General features: G+C 41.0%; 1 protein-coding gene across 2 annotated transcripts in view; it reads left to right on the top strand.

Annotated features, from left to right (window-relative positions):
* MAP3K20 (mitogen-activated protein kinase kinase kinase 20) overlaps nt 1-22,590 on the top strand; it is a 232,839-nt gene that overhangs the window by 149,448 nt on the left and 60,801 nt on the right. For both annotated transcript variants that reach the window (XM_040441937.1, XM_040441938.1), the window contains exons 12-14: nt 17,103-17,147; nt 21,117-21,147; nt 21,232-21,371. In XM_040441937.1, coding sequence (XP_040297871.1) covers nt 17,103-17,147; nt 21,117-21,147; nt 21,232-21,371 — 216 coding nt within the window. The remainder of the gene's footprint in view (nt 1-17,102; nt 17,148-21,116; nt 21,148-21,231; nt 21,372-22,590) is intronic.

Raw genomic sequence — 22,590 nt, 5'->3', positions numbered from 1 at the left:
CTGGGTGTTACCAGTTGGGAGTGTCTCCCTGCACAGTCTGAGACGATCCGATAAGTGCTGCCAGCGTCAAACTGTGCAGGGACACCGCCCCAACTGGCATAAACCAAAATTCACAAAAGCCTTATAGACCCCCCTGGGAGACCTATAGTCTCCGGGATTAATTACCTAACCAGCAGACAGACTAACGGAATATATCGACTTTTTTTTTTTTTTTTTGCAGCGGTACGTAGTGGAAATACCATCTTATTTAAAAGATACAGGGAGTGTCATTGAGTTAGTCAAAGTCACCTCCTTATATACGGTCATTCCAAAGGAGTTGGGCCTGAGGGCAGTAAGGGAAGAATTAAATCGAGATCCAAATATGTCCACATTGCAAGGTAGCTTCATTGTTGATTGCATTGAGTACTGCCTGACCAGTAATTACTTTTGGTTCAGTGGGGGGTTTTATTTGCAGAGGATTGGGACGGCGATGGGGGCGAAATTCGCCCCCAGTTTCGCCAATATTTTTATGGGAGCGTGGGAAAGGAACTACATTAACCCAATCCTCTCCAAGTATAGACAAGGGGGGACTTTGAAAATATGGCGAAGATATATCGACGACTGTCTGCTGGTGTGGGAAGGGGAGAAGAATGGTCTGGAAGGGTTCATCGAAGATCTGAATAAAAATGACGAAATTCTGAAATTACGAGTAATATTAGTAATAGGGCCATCAACTTTTTGGATTTGGTGATTTTTATAGAGGAGGGAAGATTCAAAACAAGGACTTTTTTTTTAAGAAACAGATTTGAATGGATATATAGATATTAAAAGTTGCCATCATAAACCCTAGTTAAAAAATATTCCAAAAGGGCAGATCAAAAGGATATACCATAATTGTACAGATGTCACTATGTTTAGGGAACAAAGTTTGGCTATACAGGACCGATTTGTTGAGAAGGGATATAAAAGGGAAGGTCTAATAATTTGTAGTCAGGAGGTAGAAACTAATGGGGAGAAAGAGAAGATCGATGTGGCGAAAAAAGAAAAAGATTACAGATATTCTTTTATAACACAGTATACAGCACAAGCTGGATTAGTGAAGAATGCCATAAGAAAAAACTGGGGGGTACTCAAAAATGACCCAGTCTTAGGGAAAGAAATACCAGACCATCCAGATGTCATTTTTAAGAAAGCCCCTAACCTCCGGAATCGATTAGTCCATAGTGCCCTCCCTGTGGATAACAAGAAGGTCGGGACAAGTTCACATGGTGCGGCTTTTGCCTCCCATGCAAAAATAGAATTAAGGATAAGGAAGGACTTTGGGATAGTTGGAGAAATAACATGTGAAACGTCAGGAGTAGTGTACATGCTGGAGTGTCCGTGTGGCCTCCAGTATGTTGGTCGAACAACTAGGAAGCTAAAAACGCGTGTGCAGGAGCACATAATAAATATAAAAAAAAGGCCTACATTATAAAATGGCCCATCAAAAATTAAAATTAATGGGAATTGAGGTAGTGAAGAGCAACTGACGGGGAGGAGATTTTGTGGCAAAGATGGATCGCCGAGAAGTCAAGTGGATCTATGAGTTAGACATGATTCAACCAAAAGGACTAAACATCGAGTTTGATCTGACACCATGTCTTGTAGAATAGGTTTATACAACTTGTGCAAGGTCCCCCCCACGAAATGAAGAAAAGATAATTTACCTACCTGCGTGGTGGTAGTGAGAAGGAGGTGACGTTGTTTAGAGTGGAGAGCGGAGTGTGACTTTATGAATGGAGCGGTGGAGGATAGTAATGGGTATGTACATCAACAGTAGCAGGATTGGAGAGAGTGAAGCATGTGATCCCTTGCTGGTGTGTAAGGCGGAATGTGGGTATTGAATAGTAAGGAAAAGGAAACAGATTAGAATGAAGCATTGGCGGAAAATATGGATAGTAGAAATACATTTGAATTGCAGTAGAAAAGGTGTGTTTTAAAATAAAGTGTAGGTTGAGACAGAGGAGGGTGGGGGGAGTGGTAAGGGTATTTAATGACGTAGTTTGGTGTTGGGAGTTATGCCCCTGATGAAGCTTACAGCGAAACCCGGGTCGGGCAGGAATATCTGGTTTTTATATGCTGTTTTGTCAACCTACTTTTGTGAGTATATTAAAAGAGTTTTATATAAAAGTGAATAGCAGTGTTGGACTATTGGAGTTTTTATGCTCTAGTGGATCACGGAAGAAAAAAAAGGAAAAAGGGGAAAGCTCAGTTGAATATACTGATTTGATGTGCCTTTTTCCCACCTGCCCCTGTGAGTATAACAGCTGAAAGCGCGCGTGGGGAGCTTTTACAGTACTTCACTACTAGTGTGCTTCCTTCCGCAGGAGCTGTAGTGGGAGGAGGAATTTGGGGAATTATGGTGTTCTATCGATACTTGTGCAGCCGGATGATTCGAGATTAAGAGGATCGACTAGTGGAGAGTCGCGCGGTTCCGAAAATATTGTATACTGACATTGTGAATTTAACCCACTTCACTTCTGGGACTTGCAGCGGTAAAACCATTGGGATTACGTATTGGAACTTTTTGATTATTGTAACAACCAGTCGGACCTTCAAATTCATAAACTACTGCTAGGAATATAGAGGCATCATAGTGTCATAAGAATAGATGCATCAGAAATGCAAGTAGTTTCCAAAACAGACATGTCAGGAGAGGTCCTCATTGGGGATGAGCGAATTTCATATTTTGAAATTCGGGTTGTGGTATAATCTGAATTGCGTTATAGATTCTGTTACCACGGACCATAACGCAATTCCATGATGGAATGCATAAAGGAATGCCTTTAGAGGCATTCCGTTATTCATTCCGTCATAATAGAAGTCTTTGGCCTGCATAACAGATCTGTCCGGTTTCCGTTATGCAGGAGAGTCCTCATGTCTGAGATTACAATATTAATATCTGGTACTGTAGGGCATGTTTAGGAGATGTCATATCACTATTTTTTTTATGTACCCGCGTTCTGTTTTGCCGCCCTATATGCTAATCAGTAGCATCGGTACAGAGAGGAGGAGACTGCCCCGTTTCTCAGTGGGTGTCTCCTCCCTGGCTGTGAGCTGTCCAATCCCAGCGGACTGCATCACAACTATTGACAAAAACAAAAAAATGCTTACCTTCTCCCTGGCTGTGATGCGCTCCGCTGTGATTAGACAGCACACAGCCAGGGAGAGGGAGACGGCCCCCCTGAGAAACGCAGTCGTCTCCTCCTCTCTGTACCAATGCTATTGATTAGCATATAGAGCGGCAAAACAGAACGGGGGGAACGGAGCAAAAAATAGCAATATCACATCTCCTAAACATGCCCTACACTGGTCAGGCAACGTAAAGCAGATACACGGGGAGCCTGTCACCAGTGAATTCCCTCTGTGGCTGTTTGCATAGACTAGTGGTGCCTCCAGCTGTTGTGAAACTACAATGCATGCACACTCATTCAGCTCACCATAGAGGTGAATGGAGCCTGCTGGGGATTGTAGTTTAAAAACAGCTGACTGCTGGAGGTTGCTGACCCCCGCCATAGACACATAGCTGTGGTTCACCTGATTAAAGATCTGATTTTGATTTGTTGATCCGAGACTCTGTTCCAGAGTTATGATACTTTTCCCAATGTGCAAATTAAGCATTTCGTTCAACAAGGCCATGACCATTGTTTCATTGCACCCAAGCCCCGTTCTGTACTCTGGCCAGCCCCTCCTTGACTACTCAGAAGTAGTGAGAGAAGTGGTTGGGGTTTAGCAGGAGATGCGGGGACTCACGTGGCCTGCCACAATTGTAATGAAAATATAATATAATTGGCAGAAAATATAGTTCACATCTATGCCAGCTTTTAATTGGCGTAGATTTGAAATTCTGGCGCATGGACACCCATCTGATACATTCTTAATAGGAGACCCACCTCTTAATAAATTTGGTGCATTTTGTGCCAATAGACTTTTTGCATTTGTAACATCAGTCTAATGTATTTGTAGCCTTTGAATGCTTTAGTGCTGAATCAGCAGCTGTACAAAGATGCCTCAAAACTCGATGTGCCTAAACACACAATTAAACATATAGAAAATGACTGAAATACATGTGGTACTATATAGCTGCAGAACCATTTCACGCATTTTTGTCTTTATACAGCTGTACTGGCTGACAGCTAATTTTCCTTACCTCCCCAAATAAACATGCATGTACGGCTCAGCCAAGCCGTGTTCTCAATGGTGAGGGAATAAACTACTGCCAGACACCTCTGACAACAGATTACCTTCCGTAAGAACAAAGGATCGGACATGTTATATGTCTGATCGTTCTTTCCTCTCATCATAGCAAGGGGGACTCCCTAGGAAGACCAGTTGTTAAAGGGGGTTTTCAAGAGGTTTTTTTTTTTTTTTTTTTTACTGATGTCATTAGTATCTGATTGGTGGTGGTCCAACACCGATCAGCAGTTTGAGGTTTGAGAAGGCAATGGCACTCGCAGTAGCACCATGGCCTTCTCCAGCTTTGCCTAGGCCATGTGAAGTCACATTCATTGATCACATGGCCTATATGAAGTTTAGCCCTATTGTAGTGAATGGGGCTGGGATGGGATACCACTGAGCTTGGTGAGCAGAGAGAAGGCTGTGGCGCTCACAGGAGTGCTGTTACTTTCTCAAACAGCTGATCGGCGGGGTCCCTGGGTGTCAGACCACCACCACCAATCAGATACTGATGACCTATCCAGAATATAGGTCATCAGTAAAAACCTCTTGGAGAAAAACCCTTCAAGCAGATCTGCACATTCAGCTGCTTACAGGTGAAACTCGAAAAATTTAAATATCATGCAAAGTTCATTTATTTCAGTAATGCAACTTAAAAGGTGAAACTAATATACGAGATAGACTCATTACATGCAAAGCGAGATATTTCAAGCCTTTATTTGCTATAATTTGGACGATTATGGCTTACAGCTTATGAAAACTCAAGTCTCAATGTTGAGGCACCCTTTGCTCAGGGGGTATAGATTAATTAGCCGACTAGAGTGCGACTTCTTGAGCCTAGAATATTGAATCTTTTCACAAAATTCTAATTTTAAGCTGCATTAATGCAATTTCTTTTAATTTGTATTACTGAAATAAATGAACTTTTGCACGATGTTCTAATTTTTCGAGTTTCTCCTGCTACACTACAACGTTGGCTGCAACGCACGTCACGCGGCCAAAGATCGCAGTGCAGCGCTGCCTACATCACAAGCAACTGAAACTAATCTACATGAATGGTGTTGTGTTGCAACCCAGCAAGTGACTGCGACATGACAGTCACATGAAGTCCTACTGCGGGCAAAGTCACCGTGTGGCCCCCGCGCCCCAACACGTTAGTCACATCACTCCAGATGCATGCTTATCTTTTGCTTGTGGTACTATGTCATTAAACATTTTTCACACGTTACCCTCCTCGTCATCATCTTTTTTTGGTTTACGAAAAAGTACATAAGTTTCTTATGCCAAAAAAAAAAAAATAGAAAACAAAGCATCCTTTATATGAAAGTTTTAAGCCTGGCAGCGCCGGATCCTGTTTATCTCAAGCCCTTTCACATTTCTTCACTAATAACATTCAACATTTTAGTCTTGTCTGCTTCACGGTAATTAAACGCTGCAGGTCCTGGCAATACAGATTACCCTTCTTTAATACATCCTTCAAGCAATTGTCTTGTATTGAGCCATCCGTGTTAGAATAGGATTCATCAACACATTTCAATCCCCCGATCTGTCATGCTGTATTAAGAGGAATTACAGCATATTTAAGTATTGTATTTCTCTAATCAGGCAGTTTCAATGCTCTTAATGAATTTCTACTTTGCTTAAAATTGAAGAGAACACATTTATTCTGGTTGTATTAGGAATGGCAGATTATCCAGTGGTTTCAGCATTATAGAACAAAGCAATTTACTGCTATTAGACGGATTACTTTCTGCAGCGTGCCTCTAATCGCTCCTCATTAGAATATATGTCAAACATACAGAACTTTGTAGCTAGTGGCAGTATAGAAGTAATTGCCTATTGCTCAGCAATCGTTGCTTTATTCTTGTCATTCTTAAACTGTAGTTAACTTTATTGTCCCAGGACCCATGCCCCTTCAAATCCTGCAGGGGGCTAAAAAGTTGCGTTGAGGAGATTTATTGGGCTCAGTGATTTTCTCTAAAGTAATGTGCCTGTATGGTGAAGGAGTCAAAAAAAGGTTTCTGATGAAGTCTTAGGATGGGATGTCATTATTGCACAGTGACAACTTGGAACTTAGCAATACGCCTTAATTTAAAAATTTCCTATGGTTTTGTTTCTACAGCTCCTATGCAGACTATGCATCTCCATGGTAGCAGACAGCAGTCGAATTCTGCGTAGAGTAAGCCCACAGCGTGGCAGTCTCATACTTTATTCCACTGCGACCCTACTTTGTGCTTACATACATTTTGTAAGTTAGCCAAAAGTACAGGACAGATAGAAGGGGATTTGAATGCAGGGTCAGACTACACAGAGTGTGTTGTCTGTTACCATGGATACAGCTTTGCTGAGTAGCTGTAGAATAAAACAACAGAAAATTTGACAGCTATTGCCAAGTTGCCTTTTTTTTCATTTTATGTGCGCTGAGTGAATAAAAAAAGATATATTTGAAAAGCTGGACATAGCCTTTAACCCTTTTACCCCGTATGACATAATAGACATGTTGGTGAGCTGTTCCTGAGAACCACTGCACTATTACATCATTGTGATGGAGCGCACACAACCAAAAGCCATCATCATAAAGTAACTAGAGTAATAATAGCTACCACATCATTGAGTTTAACTCCCTTTGTCACTGCATCAGTGCCCCCACAACACAGTCACAGGGTGTCATTGGGTTGTCATGGAAGCCAGGGAATGACAAAGATCCAAGCATCTGCCATGTGCTCTATTAGGCAGGGCCTAATAGGTTGACTGTCAGTAGAATGCTGACAGACAATAATACACACCGTTATAGGAGTGGTATACAGTTGTGTTCAAAATTATTCAACCCCCAATGCTGTAAAGCAGGCATGCTCAACCTGCGCCCCTCCAGCTGTTGCAAAACTACAACTCCCAGCATGCCTGAAGAGCCTACAACTATCAGCCTACAGCAGGGAATTGTGGGAGTTGTAGTTTTACAACAGCTGGAGGGCCGCAGGTTGAGCATGCCTGGGTTTTAGGGAATTTAGTGTACATTTGTAATTGTGTTCAGAATGAAATCTTACAAGGACTTTTTAAAGAACCAAATGCAACTAAAATGACATAATTTTTTTTTGTAATACAGTAGTAAATGTTTTTTTTGTGATTTCTTCATTGACACAATTATTCAACCCCTTAACCACCTCCCTTCCGCCCATAGGATATAAACGTCCTATGGGTGGATCTCTATTTCTGAACGCACGTTTTAAACCGTCTGTTCAAAAAGTGCAGCTGCACGCTAATCGTGCAGCTGCTGATCGGGTTGCCCGCTGTCAGTGACAGCAGGGCAAGCCTTAGAGAAGGCAGGGACAGTGCCCAGGTGTCCCTGCCTTCTGGATCGCTGCATACACAGCGCTCACCGAGCGCTGTGTATGCAGAGCAGGAAGCGCTATGCGCTTCCTGTTCCGGCCCGGCGGTCATGTGACCGCCATGACCGGAGAGTGCAGGGGCTGTGTGAGGTCTTTCACAGACCTCGATCAGCCCTGCTCTGAGGCTGTACAGCCTCTCTGGGGGGTGCTACTATGTCAGCCCCAGTTACAGGAGAAATCAACAGTGAAAAAAAAAAAGAAAAAGTGAAGCAAATGTCCCCCAGAGGTCTTGTATGACCTTATGGGGGACGAAAAGTGTAAAAAAAAAAATAAAAAAAAAATAAAGGGTTGAAAAAATAAAATAAAATAAAAAAAAGTTTCACATGTAAAAAAAAAAAAAGTCCCCAAGTAAGGAATAAAAAAAAAAAAGTTAAAAATAGAAAAAATAAAATAAAATAGACATATTTGGTATTGCCGCGTCCATAAAAACCAGCTCTGACCTAACCCCTCCGGTGAACACCGTAAAAAAAAAAAAAAAAAACCTGTCAAAACATGCAATTTTTGTCACTTTACATCACAAAAGGTGCAACACCAAGTGATCAAAAACGCGTATGTCCCACAAAATGGTACCAATAAAACCGTCACCTCATCCCGCAAAAAAATTAGCCCCTACATAAGAAAATCTCTCAAAAAATAAAAAAACTATAGCTCTTAGAACATGGAGACACTAAAACATCATTTTTTTGGTTTCAAAAATGCTATTATTGTGTTAAAGTAAAACAAATAAAAAAAAGTATACATATTAGGTATTGCCGCGTCTGTAAAAACCAGCTCTATAAAAATATCACATGAGCTAACCCCTCAGGTGAACACCGTAAAAAATAAAAAAATAAAACTGTCAAAACAAGCAATTTTTGTCACCTTGCATCACAAAAGGTGCAACACCAAGTGATCAAAAACGCGTATGTCCCACAAAATGGTACCAATAAAACCGTCACCTCATCCCGCAAAAAATGAGCCCCTACATAAGAAAATCTCTAAAAAAATTTAAAAAAACTATAGCTCTTAGAACATGGAGACACTAAGACATCGTTTTTTTTGGTTTCAAAAATGCTATTATTGTGTAAAGCTTTAATAAATGAGAAAAAGTATACATATTAGGTATCGCCACGTCCGTAACAATCTGCTCTATAAAAATGTCACTTGACTGAACCCCTCAGGTGAACGCTGTAAAAATAAATAAATAGAAACTGTGCTAAAACAACCATTTTTTTGGTCACCTTGCCCCATAAAGTGTTATAATGAATGATCAAAAAATCATATGTACCCAAAAATAGTACTAATAAAACTGGCACCTTATCCCCTAGTTTCCAAAATGGGGTCACTTCTTGGGAGTTTCTACTGTAAGGGTGCATCAGGGGGCTTCAAATGGGACATGGCATCTAAAAACCATGTGGAATTCCTTTTCTTCTGCGCCCTGCCGTGTGCCCATACAGCAGTTTATGACCACATGTGGGGTGTTTCTGTAAACCGCAGAATCTGGGTAATAAATATTGAGTTTTGTTTGGCTGTTAACCATCGATGTGTTAAAGAAAAAATTGGATTAAAATGGAAAATCTGCCAAAAAAGTGAAATTTAAAAATTTGATCTCCATTTTCCTTTAATTCTTGTGGAACGCCTAAAGGGTTAACAAAGTTTGTAAAATCGGTTTTGAATACCTTGAGGGGTGTAGTTTCTACAATGGGGTCATTTGGGGGTATCCACTATGTAGGCCCCACAAAGTGACTTCAGACCTGAACTGGTCCTTAAAAAGTGGGTTTTGGCAATTTTCTTAAAAATTTGAAGAATTGCTTCTAAACTTCTAAGCCTTCTAACGTCCTAAAAAAATAAAATGACATTTCCAAAATGATGCCAACAGAAAGTAGACATATGGGGAATGTTAAGTAATAAATATTTTATGAGGTATCACTTTCTGTTTTAAAAGCAGAGAAATTGAAATTTAGAAAATTGCAAATTTTTCAAATTTTTGGGTAAATTTGGGATTTTTTCATAAATAAAGGTGAAATATTTTGACTCAAATTTATGACTATCATGAAGTACAATGTGTCACGAGAAAACAATCTCTGAATGACTTGGATAAATAAAGGCGTTCCAAAGTTATTACCACATAAAGTGAGATATGTCAGTTTTGCAAAATTAGGCCTGGTCAGGAAGGGGGCAAATGGCCCAGATGGCAAGTGGTTAAAGACTACCACTCTTAAGAACAGAGGTTCATTCAAGTGTTTTCGATCAGGTATTGAAAACACCTGTGGATGTCAAGGAGCAGCAATCAAGCATAATAAGCACCAATTAGGCAGATTTAAAAGGACTGTGATACTCAGCTCCTTCTAGACATTTACTGGTGTGCTTACAAACATGGTGAAGTCAAGAGAATGGTCCAGGAAGACAAGAGGAGAGGTGATTTCTCTTCACAGGAAGGGCAAGGCTATAAGAAGATTGCAAAGATGTTAAACATACCAAGAGACACCATAGGAAGCATCATTTGCAAATTCAAGGCAAAGGGCACTGTTGAAACGCTACCTGGTCGTGGCAGAAAGAAGATGCTGACTTCGACTGCTGTGCGCTACCTGAAGCGCAAAGTGGAGAAAAGTCCCCGTGTGACTGCTGAGGAACTGAAAAAAGATTTGTCAGATGTGGGTACTGAAGTTTCAGCTCAGACAATAAGGCGCACACTGCGTAATGAAGGCCTCCATGCCAGAACTCCCAGGCGCACCCCCTTGCTGTCTCCAAAGAATAAGAAGAGTCGACTGCAGTATGCCAAAAGTCATGTGGACAAACCACAAAAGTGTTCTGTGGACTGATGAAACAAAATTAGAACTGTTTGGGCCCATGGATCAACGCTATGTTTGGAGGAGGAAGAACAAGGCCTATGAAGAAAAGAACACCTTGCCTACTGTGAAGCATGGTGGGGGGTCAATCATGCTTTGGGGCTGTTTTGCTTCTACAGGTACAGGGAAGCTTCAGCGTGTGCAAGGTACCATGAATTCTCTTCAGTACCAGGAGATATTGGATGAAAATGTGATGCAGTCCGTCACAAACCTGAGGCTTGGGAGACGTTGGACCTTTCAACAGGACAATGATCCCAAGCATACCTCCAAGTCCACTAGAGCATGGTTGCAGATTAAAGGCTGGAACATTTTGGAGTGGCCATCGCAGTCACCAGACTTAAATCCGATTGAGAACCTCTGGTGGGACTTAAAGAAAGCAGTTGCAGCGCGCAAGCCTAAGAATGTGACTGAACTGGAGGCTTTTGCCCATGAAGAATGGGCGAAGATACCCGTAGATCGCTGCAAGACACTTGTGTCAAGCTATGCTTCACTTTTAAAAGCTGTTATAACTGGAAAAGGACTAAGTACTAAGATTGAATGTCACTTGGGGGTTGAATAAAACTGATAATGATGTGAGCATAGAAAATACATTTGTGGTTATTTCATTATAAATGTTATGTTATATTTGTCTGACTTACAAGTGCCTCTTTGATTTAATTGTAAACAAGATGACTGAAATGATCAAAATCAATGTCAAACTGGCCAAAACACTCAATTTCAGTGGGGGTTGAATAATTTTGAACACAACTGTATGTGTTATTGAAGTGATCAAAGGATCACACGGTCAAGTCCAATAGTGGGACGGAAAAAAATAATAATAAAGTTTAAAAAATAAATAAAATCCATATAATAGAACAAAGCTAAATTACCCTGTACCACTGCTAGTACAAAGTAAGGCGTTTTGTAATACAGTTTACAGACCAATGTGCAGAGGTCATTCAAACATCTCAGCCCTTCAAACAGACGTTCCAAGATTCGGACCCTCGTCGATCTAATATTGATGGCCTATCCTAGTTTAAAAAAACTTAATAACACCTTTAAGGATGAATACAGGTGTATCATTGAAAGAGGGCTTCCCATAAAATGAATTAAAGGGTTGTCTGACCCAAATGGTTGAAACCTGCGGTCAATAAAAAATAAATAAAACTCACCTGTCCACTTTTTTGCTCTGCTGTCCTGTTCCCAGATGCTTCTGGTTCCCGTCTCAGTGGAAGTGGTTTCCCATATCAATTGCTATAACACGCACTAGCAGTGATGTGCCAGTGGGCACTGGAAGCACCTCTGAAGCAGGCAGGTGTGCGGGAACAGTGGGAGCACGGAGAGGTGAGTTTTTATTTTATTTTATTGGCCACAGGTTACGACCGTAGGGGTTTTTGGCTTTTGGGAAACTCCATAAAGGGTATTACAGTTAAGGGTTAGTTACATTCAGCCTGCAGCCTACTAACCTAGAAGAAGTTCTGACCTCAACACATTGAGCACCTTTGGGGGGGAAGTGGAATACAAAACCAAACCCAGGACGCAACACCTGTGCCCAACCTTAAGCCTTTTTTTCCTCCATCTATTATCCAAGCTCTGTACAGGTGTTTCGACTCGCGTACATTCAGTTATAATGGCCTGAATTGCTGTTTTCTGAACATTAGCGGGCTGGTAGTGGTGCCATGCAGAGAAAATGCCAAAGAGGCTTAGCTCCTTCATTCTCCCTGCGGTCAGAACCTTACCGATCAGCAAGTCATGGTAAATCCTAGCTAAGTCTGGAAAACCCTTTTAACAATGAATTGTAGTGGATTTATACTAGCCGTGTGACATCACCAAGAAGGAGCTGCTTCTTTTGTTTTCTTGTAGATTTATACACTGATTTAATTCTACCACATCTTTATTTATTCAATTTTACAACAATTTTTAAGTAACCGTATTCCCTAAAAACAAATTGGATGTTTCCATGAAGCTTCTGTTTCCATTAAAATCAGCCCCGCTGGCCATAGTAAAATAATATTAGCTTAATGATAACCATTAGAGGCCATAAAGGTGACCTCCGTGTTACATTTTATGCTATTAGATGTCTACATGCAATTATAAGAGTGGGAATTCGGACGTGATACTGACTTTGAGCACAGGGCTTTTAGCATATCCTTCTACTTATGCCATGAAAAATGCACCATATATGTATTTTTAACCACCGTTTAATGGAAATATAGAACTGCTGCTCGGAATGACAGCAATCACAATTCTGCCTGCATTTTATATTTTTGAATGCATAATTGGATAATCATAGTAAAAAGCAATTCAGGAAGAATAACAGAGGACCTCAGTGCACCACGCACATGTGTAAATGCTGACCCCCCATCCGAGGACGTCAGGACAGCAGAGGATAATATATTTCACCAGTGAACTCTGGCCTTGTCTGTCTCTTATCAAGGAATTCACTTTTTTTCCGTTTTCGACTGACGTTTGCTTTGGGAACAAATATTAGGAAAAGAAAATCTAAAAAAAGAAGCCCAAGGACATTATGATTTTATATGTATGTCAGCAAATGTATTGCAGATCATTTAAATACAGATTGCGTTAATGGAAAATGTTGCCAAAATAAATTGTTTTTCAGACGTATGCAGGATCTAGATAGGTTCAGGAGGAATGGTGGTTACTGGGCATAATGGGGCTCTAAAAGGGTTCACATGCTGTTTCCCTGACCAGAAAGATTAGACCTTGATTTGAGGGGGCATAGCATATTTATGCAGTTTTTACAGATTTACAGAAGGCCAATCTGGTCCCACACGTGACATCAAAGTAGTGACAGTAGTTCAATATCTTGAGTCATTATCAGTAGGGATGAGCGAATTTCATATTTTGAAGTTCGTGTGCGGGTTCGTGTTGTGGTATTTACTGAATTGTGTTATGGATTCCGTTACCACGGACCATAACGCATTCTATGACTGAATGCATAACGGAATGCCTTTAGAGTCATTCCGTTATTCATTCCGTCATAATAGAAGTCTATGGGCTAAAAAACGGATCCGTCCTGTTTACGTTATGCTGGAATCCTCTCCTGCATAATGTAAACCAGATGGATCCGTTTTGCAGCCCATAGACTTCTATTATGACGGAATGAATAACGGAATGACTCTAAAGGCATTCCGTTGTGCATTCAGTCATAGAATGCGTTATGGTCCGTGGTAACGGAATCCATAACACAATTCAGTAAATACCATAACACAAACTTCAAAATATAAAAATTTGCTCATCCCTAATTATCAGGTATTATGAAAAATGAAATTTAAAGAGGAAGACCATCAGCCTCTATAAAGGAAGTCATCACCTGCAGGAAAGGATCTTGCTACTACCGAACATCCTACAATTTGGTCATCCACAATTGCCTGCAGATTTATTTATATTATCAACATATGCTTTAAAGGAGTTTTATCAGAAAAGACATCTATCTTATATGATCCTCTTTCATCCCCCCATCTCCTTCAGCACTGTAGACTTGTAATAGAGCATCAGCGTCCATGCTCCTTTTAACTTTCTTCACCAGAATGAGGAACAGGAGACTTAGGACCTCTGTTGCAGTAACCATGTGGATCCAAGTGTTAGGACCCCTATTAATCATACATTTATACCCTACAGTATGCTATAGATAGGTGATAAATGTCTTTTCTGGGACCCACTCTAGCTTAAAGGGGGAACGTTGACTTTTTTTTTTATTTAGAAATGTCACCCCCACCCTGCTGGACCTGTTTAGGGAAGTATACTTACCTGCACCCTGCTGCTAGGTTCCATGCATCCCAACCAGTCTTTATAGCACTTCCGGGCCCCGCATGTAAACTTCCTACATGGACAGGATCACTTGCTCTGCTGCAGCCAATGACTGGCCTTAGCAGCGACGTGTCCCCAAGCAGCACATTTTATTTCAACAAAGCATCAACTATCAGTATTCAGTGAAAAATGGATGCAAGACCGATGTCATAGACTTCAATGGACCAAGGTAGTACATGTCTCATGATTATTTTTTTTTAATGGCCCACAGTCAGTAAAAAAAAATACTGAGGAGTAAACAGACACATTCAAATCAATGAAAGAAAATGTGGATAGCACACGTTAGTTGGAAATGTGGACGAGACTTAAAGGGGTTGTCTCATCTGACACAATGAGGGCATATCCCGCCCTCCAGTGCTCGGCTATTTTCGGCAGCGACATAGAAATGAATGGCGGGCAGCTGCGCATGCGTATTAAACCCACCAACACTTTCGGGCTCCGTCCTAGCGATATGCCCCCATTGTCTCAGATGAGACAACCCCTTTAAGTCTTACACTGGGGATCAATTGATGAACACCATCCTCTTTTGACAGAAAAAAAAACCCGAATGAATGAAAGAAGCAAATTGTACATCGGCTATTGACATTTCATTTTCATTTTTTTAGGATACTGTAATTTCAACAAATTAGATAACCTTCAGTCAGACCATGTCTAATATTTAGATGGCTTAAACTTAGTCCAGGCAGTCACAAGATGCACCAGGTTTATTACAGTGGCTCACGGTGTGAGATAGATTTGGCAAATCTCGCAACAAGTTAGGCTATTTTCACACCTGCGTTCAGTGCGGATCCGCACCAATAATGCAAACGCTTGTATCCGTTCATAACGGATCAATTTGCATTATTCATTTAAAAAAAGTCTAAATCAAAACAGATCCTTCTTGACTTACATTGAAAGTCAATCGGGGACGGATCCGTTTTCTTTTTAAATCAGATAATTTTTATTAGACTTTTTTTTTGGAAAATCACAAAAATACAAAGAAGAAAAACAGTCTGCACGGTATACATGTAACAGTTGACGGATCCGTTTTCAATTGCACCATATTGTGTCAGTAAAAACGGATCCATCCCCATTGACTTACATTGTCAAGACGGATCCGTTTGGCTCGCATCGTCAGGCGGACACCAAAACGCTGCAAGCTGCGTTTTAGTTTCCGCCTCGAAAGCGGAATACAGACGCAACGGAGACCAAACGCAGCCAAATTAATGCATTCTGAACAGATCCTTATCCATTCAGAATGCATTGGGGCTGAACTGATCCGTTTTGGGCCGCTTGTGAGAGCCCCGAAACGGATCTCACAAGCGGAACCAGAAAGGCCAGTGTGAAAGTAGCCTTAGACACAAGTCAAGTTGGTATAAATTGCGACAAATATTTGAGCCAACAAACTGGCTGTAACGTAAATATGTTGCACAGTTAGACAAAAGGTTAGCCAAGCTGTGTTTGGAAAAAAGAGATGTTACATGTTGCACAAAAAATGTACTGGATTTTGATGTACAAAAAGGCAAAATTCAGGTGCAGCCATAGTAAATGTGGGCCAATGTGAACAAGAATTTTGTTCATCTTCCTCCTCAGTGGATGTCTCAGTTTTTGTTTTTTATTTAAATGCGAGACAAAATAATCCTGCCAAATTGAATACAACTCCAAAAGGGATTAAGGGGAGCAGGTAAGTGAATAGTGAAGCCTATAGGACAGAAGTACCGAAAAATCTAGTTGGAGTAAGGCTGAGTTCACACGGGCGAGTATTCTGCGTGGGTGCAATGCGGGGGGTGAACGCATTGCACCCGCACTGAATCTGGACCCATTCATTTCTATGGGGCTGTGCACATGAGCTGTGATTTTCACGCATCACTTATGCGTTGCGTGAAAATCGCAGCATGCTCTATATTGTGCGTTTTCCACGCAACGCAGACCCCATAGAAGTGAATGGGGCTGCATGAAAATCGCAAGCATCCGCAAGCAAGTGTGGATGCGGTGCGATTTTCACGCACGGTTGCTAGGAGACGATCGGGATGGAAACCCGATCATTATTATTTTCCCTTATAACATGGTTATAAGGGAAAATAATAGCATTCTGAATACAGAATGCATAGTAAAATAGCGCTGGAGGGGTTAAAAAATAAATAAAAAATAATTCACCTTAATCCACTTGCTCGCGCAGCCCGGCATCTCTTCTGTCTTCATCTTAGCTGTGTGCAGGAAAAGGACCTGTGGTGACGTCACTCCGGTCATCACATGATCCATCACCATGGTAAAAGATCATGTGACGGACCATGTGATGACCGGAGTGACGTCACCCACAGGTCCTTTTCCTGCACACAGCTAAGATGAAGACAGAAGAGAAGCCGGGCTGCGCGAGCAAGTGGATTAAGGTGAGTTAAATAATTTATTTATTTTTTTAACCCCTCCAGCGCTATTTTACTATGCATTCTGTATTCAGAATGCTATTATTTTCCCTTATAACCATGTTATAAGGGAAAATAATACAATCTACAGAACACCGATCCCAAGCCCGAATAATTTTTTGCACTCGCGCTGAAAAATTGCGCATGTTCCCGCAACGCACCCGCACCTTTTCCCGCAACGCCCGTGTGAACTCAGCCTAAATGTAAAAAAAATTAAGAAAGAAAAGAATGATGGAAGAAATCTCAAGCCAGGTACACTTACTAAGACCTTGAGGTCACTGAATTATCAAGAATGAAGCTAAACTGCTTTATTCACAAGATTATGTAGACCAGAGCATCAGCATCTGAGGCCAGTGGTCCAATCTGGTCATTTGAGATAGAGGACATGTGTTCCTACAGTACCATGTCCGCATGTAGGATGTGTGACTAGGAGGTAAGATTCATCCAGTGATCACTAACTTGCTGTCATTTTGTCTCTGCAGCTTCTGCCCTCCTTTGATATATATTCATGGACTGAAGAAGATGTGGTAAGCTGTGTGGAAATGTTGTGTGTGCCCTTATCATGCTGTGATAGTGATAAATGACATCACTGACCAAGGACGACATGTGCATGGAATTGCATTCGTGTCCTTGTGTTAGAGGGTATGCATATTAGCTCTTAGTAAGCTCTGCCTCTTATGCCATCAGATGTAAGGCAGCTATCCTATAAGTCCACAAGGTCCATAAGAACCACATCTGCAGACAGCTGTTTCAGGAGATTGCACCTAGTATCCCCCAAATCCTAGGCCTCTCAATTAATCCTGTACTCTCTGCCCCTCATCAGTGCATAGAGCTGGCTTAGTTATTATCCAATTGTACCCTTTGAGAATCTATTTTGACAGCCATTGCAACTTATGCCATGCCAACATACAATACATTTTTCCATAACAAAAAAAAACCAAATTTTAGTAATATTTTGACAGCAAAATTTTTTCCTGTTACATCCCCTTAAATTGTTGCAGGTTATAGATTTATTGAGCAAAGCTATCTAGTCAGAGCAGAGCAATGGGAGCATGCAGTGGTTCTGCAGTATGGCTACATAGGTACAGCTTTGGGCTTCAGATTTATTATAACAATTACTTGCATCTGGAAAATGTACTGCTAAAGGCTTAGATATCAATGAATGGAGGGAATTCTGTTCATACCGCTTGTGCCATTTGTTTTCTGGATATAGATACAAGTACCAGTAATTTTCTGATATGCAAAAAGTCTTCTCACAGACCAGACAAGAAATGGCAGTTTCTTGTAAGGACATCAGTAATTAACGGTGTTATGTATGATGTATGTTATAAATATGCAATAATAGGGTACATTGGACATATTGATATATATACAGTGCCTTACAAAAGTTTTCACCCCCTTGACTTTTTTTTGTATTTTGGTGCCTCGCAACCTGGAATTAACATGGATTGTTTGAGGATTTGCATAATTTAATTTACAGAACATGCCCATAACTTTGAAGATTTTTTATTTTATTTTTTTATTGTGAGGCAAACAACAAATAGGACAAAATAACATGAAAAGTCAATGTTTCACCTCCCTAAAGTCAATACTTTGTAGAGCCACCTTTTGCAGCAATCACAGCTCCAAGTCGCTTTGGATAAGTCTCTATGAGCTTGTCACCTCTTACCACTGGGATTTTTGCCCATTCCTCCTTGCAAAACTGCTCCAGCTCCTTCAAGTTGAATGGTTTGCGCTTGTGAACAGCAATCTTTAAAGAGGACCTTTCACCAGAATAAAACCTCTAAACTGACTATACAGACGTGTAGAGCGGCGCCCAGGAATCCCCCTGCACTTACTGTTATTCCCGGGCGCCGCTCCGTTCGCCCGGTATAGCCTCCGGTATCTTCATAGTTAGGCTCCACCCAGGGGAACCTGCCGCGGTCTCCTTCTCCTATGCTGTAGTGCTGGCCAATCGCAGCGCTCAGCTCATAGCCTGGCTATGAGCTGAGCGCTGCGATTGGCCAGCGCTACAGCATAGGAGAAAGAGACGCCGGCAGGTTCCCCTGGGTGGAGCCTAACTATGAAGATACCGGAGGCTATAACGGGAGAATGGAGCGGCACCCGGGGATAACAGTAAGTGCAGGGGGATCCCTGGGCGCCGCTCTACACGTCTGTATAGTCAGTTTAGAGGTTTTATTCTGGTGAAAGGTCCTCTTTAAGTCTGACCACAGATTTTCTGTTGGATTGAGATCTGGGCTGTGACTCGGCCATTCCAACACATTTACATGTTTCCCCTTAAACCACTCAAGTGTTGCTTTAGCAGTGTGTTTGGGGTCATTGTCCTGCTGGAAGGTGAACCTCCGTCCTAGCCTCAGATCACGCACAGAGTGGGACAGGTTCTGCTCAAGAATATCCCTGTATTTAGCACCATCCATCCTTCCCTCAACTCTGACCAGTTTCCCAGTCCCGGCTGCTGAAAAACATCCCCACAGCATGATGCTGTCACCACCATGTTTCACTGTGGGGATGGTGTTCTTAAAGTGATGTGTTGGGTTTGCGGCAGACATAGCGTTTTCTTTGATGGCCGAAAAGCTAAATATTTGTCTCATCAGACCAGAGCACCTTCCTCCGCACTTTTGTGTTTTTTCTTCTGGCCTCTCTGCCATAAAGCCCAACTCTATTGAGCGTACAGCTTATTGTCGTCCTATATACAGATACTCCAGTCTCTTCTGTGGAACTCTGCAGCTCCTCCAGGGTTACCTTAGGTCTCTGTGCTGCCTCTCTGATTAATGCCCTCCTTACCCGGTCCGTTAGTTTTGGTGGGCGGCCGTCTCTTGGCAGGTTTGCTGTTGTGCCATGTTCTTTCCATTTGGTTATGATAGATTTGATGGTGCTCCAGGGAATCATCAAAGATTTGGATATTTTTTTATAACCTAACCCTGACTTGTACTTCTCAACAACATTGTCCCTTAGTTGTTTGGAGAGTTCCTTGGTCTTCATGGCAGTGTTTGGTTAGTGATGCCTCTTGATTAGTTGTTGCAGCCTCTGGGGCCTTTCAAAAAAGGTGTGTGTATATGTAATGACAGATCATGTGACACTTAGATTGCACACAGGTGACATCATTTCACAAATGATGTGACTTCTGAAGGTAACTGGTTGCACCAGAGCTTTTTATGGGCTTCTTAGCAATGAATACATACGCACATGCCAATTTTTTTTTTTCTATTTCTAAACAATAGTTTTATTTATATATTTTTCTCATTTCACTTCACCAACTTAGACTATTGTGTTCTGATCCATCATATAAAATTCAGATTAACAAAACATTGAACTTAAGGCTGTAATGTACCAAAATAGGAAAAAAGTCAAGGGGGGTGAATACTTTTGCAAGGCACTGTATATATATATATATATATATATATATATACATACACACACACATATACAGGTAGCCTACATTGCACATAATTCAGATCAGTACTTTAAAAAAAAAAAAAAAAAAAAAAACACGATTTGATATCAGTGGAAAGTCACTTGTTAGCAATTTTTAATCAGGGGGTTCTTGCAATGTAGTTTGTAGTAGTGAGCTATTTTCACTGGCTCAGTCGCACACCAATTGGTTTTACAGTGTGGCAGTAATTATAGGTTAGTTGCCTGTACGACTGGCTTTTACAATTGCATTTCCAACAGGCTCAAGGCAGGATACTGTTTGAAAGCTGTAAGGGTTCATGGAGGTATTCCTAAACCGCTCCCAGCCTTCAGGTGTAGAAGGTCCAAGGGGCCTGTTCTTATTTACGAAAAATATTTAATTGCCAATATTGGTGTCAGTGTCCTAGGAAGCAGGATAATAAAGGATAATTACAATGAGAACAGTCTCTGGCCTCAGCAGTTCTGCCATTCCCTCCCCGATATCAGTCTGTGTATCTGTAGTATGATATTGGACACAGTTAGTTTTGTTCTTCATGTGCAAGTTTTGGTACATCTTTTTGTAGAGAATAGCTGGTTTCTAAAGAAAGAGTTGTCTTGTTACAGATGAGCCAATTAATTTGGGAAATTTGATAACTCTCTAGCCATTACTGGCTATATGTAAGACTGCAGGAATAAACCTAACTATGGGAGAGGGCCTCTCTGGTGCCACCTTGACTACAGCTTTGTGCATACAGCAGTTTAATCAAGATCCTTGGATGGGTATTCTTAATCATGAATTTGGTGAGCCCTACTTCCTGCAGCTCCCCTTTTAGCACTTTTTCCTTACCATCCTTCTCTCCAGTTTCGTTTCCTCTCCTCTTTACCCCTACTTATGTATGCCATATACCCCCTTTTAGCACCAGCTAATCTGGTTATGAAGAGGTGTCTCTGCTATGTTCCTCAGAATACAATTTCCTATTTGTATGGAGAAGATCAGCAGATGTCTAAAAGTATAGGGAAAAAATAACAAGCAAATGATCAAACATGTTCGTATTTTTGATTGTCAAATCAAGTCTAAAGTTGTTTTTTATTTTGTCTTTTTACAGTTTTTTTGGGTACAACAGTTGGGGAAAACAGGTGGGTTAATGTAGCCATTTTTCATCACTATCATTCCTTGCCTGTGTGATGTGCAGATCACTTTAATATTCTTCTCGTTTGTAGATGATGGCTCTGGTTTGCAGAGCGCTTATCCCTTTCTATTTAAAGAACATCATATTACCGGAAAGAGATTGCTCTTACTGGAGGAGAATGATTTGAAAGATATGGGCATAGTGTCCAAAGGTCACATCATGCATCTGAAGGTGAGCAAAATGCATTTCTAGTACAACACAATACTAGTGCTCATAATGCGAGTTCATCATAGTCTGTCTTGGGAAATAATAATCCTAATCATGGGAGGAAGGACCATAGCCAAACTGGAACAGTGTGTGACTAAGGGCAGACCTCCCAAGTGTCCCTCTTTTGGAGGGACAGTCCCTCTTTTTGACCCAAGTAACTCTGTCTCTCTTTGCTCCTTATATGTCCCTCTTTTTGATCTTAGGTATGTATTTGCATTATTACATTCACAATATTGACCCAGAAAGTGTCTCTATGGTTCCTCTCTGTATATTTGAGCCTGTTTTGTATATTATTTCATTTTTTGATGCAGTTGGGAGTTTAGATATTTCTATATTCAGATTATTTTTGCTTTATTTCGGAAGAGAAAACTATTGAAGTGTATAGATTTTAAGGGAAAAAATAGATCTTTCATACAATGAACCATAAATGTCCCTCTTTGACCATCAAAAAAGTTGGGAGGTATGTATGGATACGTTCACACATACAGATTTTCTCATCTAGTGTTGAGCGAATCGAGCTTCAGATCCAAAGTCGATTCACTCTAAACTTTATTTTAACGCTGTACGGAGCATTAAAATGTATGGTCTCCGGCGAGGTGAAGCGAGTTATTCCCGAAGTCTCGTGAGACTTCGGTGAATAACTTCGGACATTGATTTTTAAACTTTAAAACCATTTTAAAACATGGATCCAAAGTTGGCTTTGGTACCGACTGGTACCTTGGTACGGAAGCAGACTTTGGATTCATGTTTTAAAATGGTATTAAAGTTTAAAAATCAAATCCTGAAGTTATTCACCTAAGTCCAGCAAGAATTCGGGAACAACTAATTTGCCTCGCCAGAGCCCATACATTTGAATTGTGTCCATATTTCGGTCCTCCAAAAAAGGAACTGCAAAATATGGATACCTTCTATGTGCATTCCCTATTTTACTCTGTAATAGAAAAGGCTGTTTTCGCAGTACACTGATGTGTGCATGGCACCATAGAAATTAATGGATTTGCAAAAAAAAATGTGGATAGCACGTGGATAAATAATATAGTCCTAACACATTTTGCTGAGGAATTCACCCGATGCATTGCAAGAGGTGGAAATCATCAGTATAAATTGACATGATCACGTGGATGCTATGTAATTCCTGACGGCAGATCCAAAGCATATCCACTACGTGTGAACATCCCGTAAA

The sequence above is a fragment of the Bufo bufo genome, chromosome 7 (genome assembly GCF_905171765.1).
Source record: "Bufo bufo chromosome 7, aBufBuf1.1, whole genome shotgun sequence".
NCBI lineage: Eukaryota > Metazoa > Chordata > Amphibia > Anura > Bufonidae > Bufo > Bufo bufo.
Note: the sequence above shows the minus strand (reverse complement) of the source record. Positions and strands in the feature narration are given on the sequence as shown.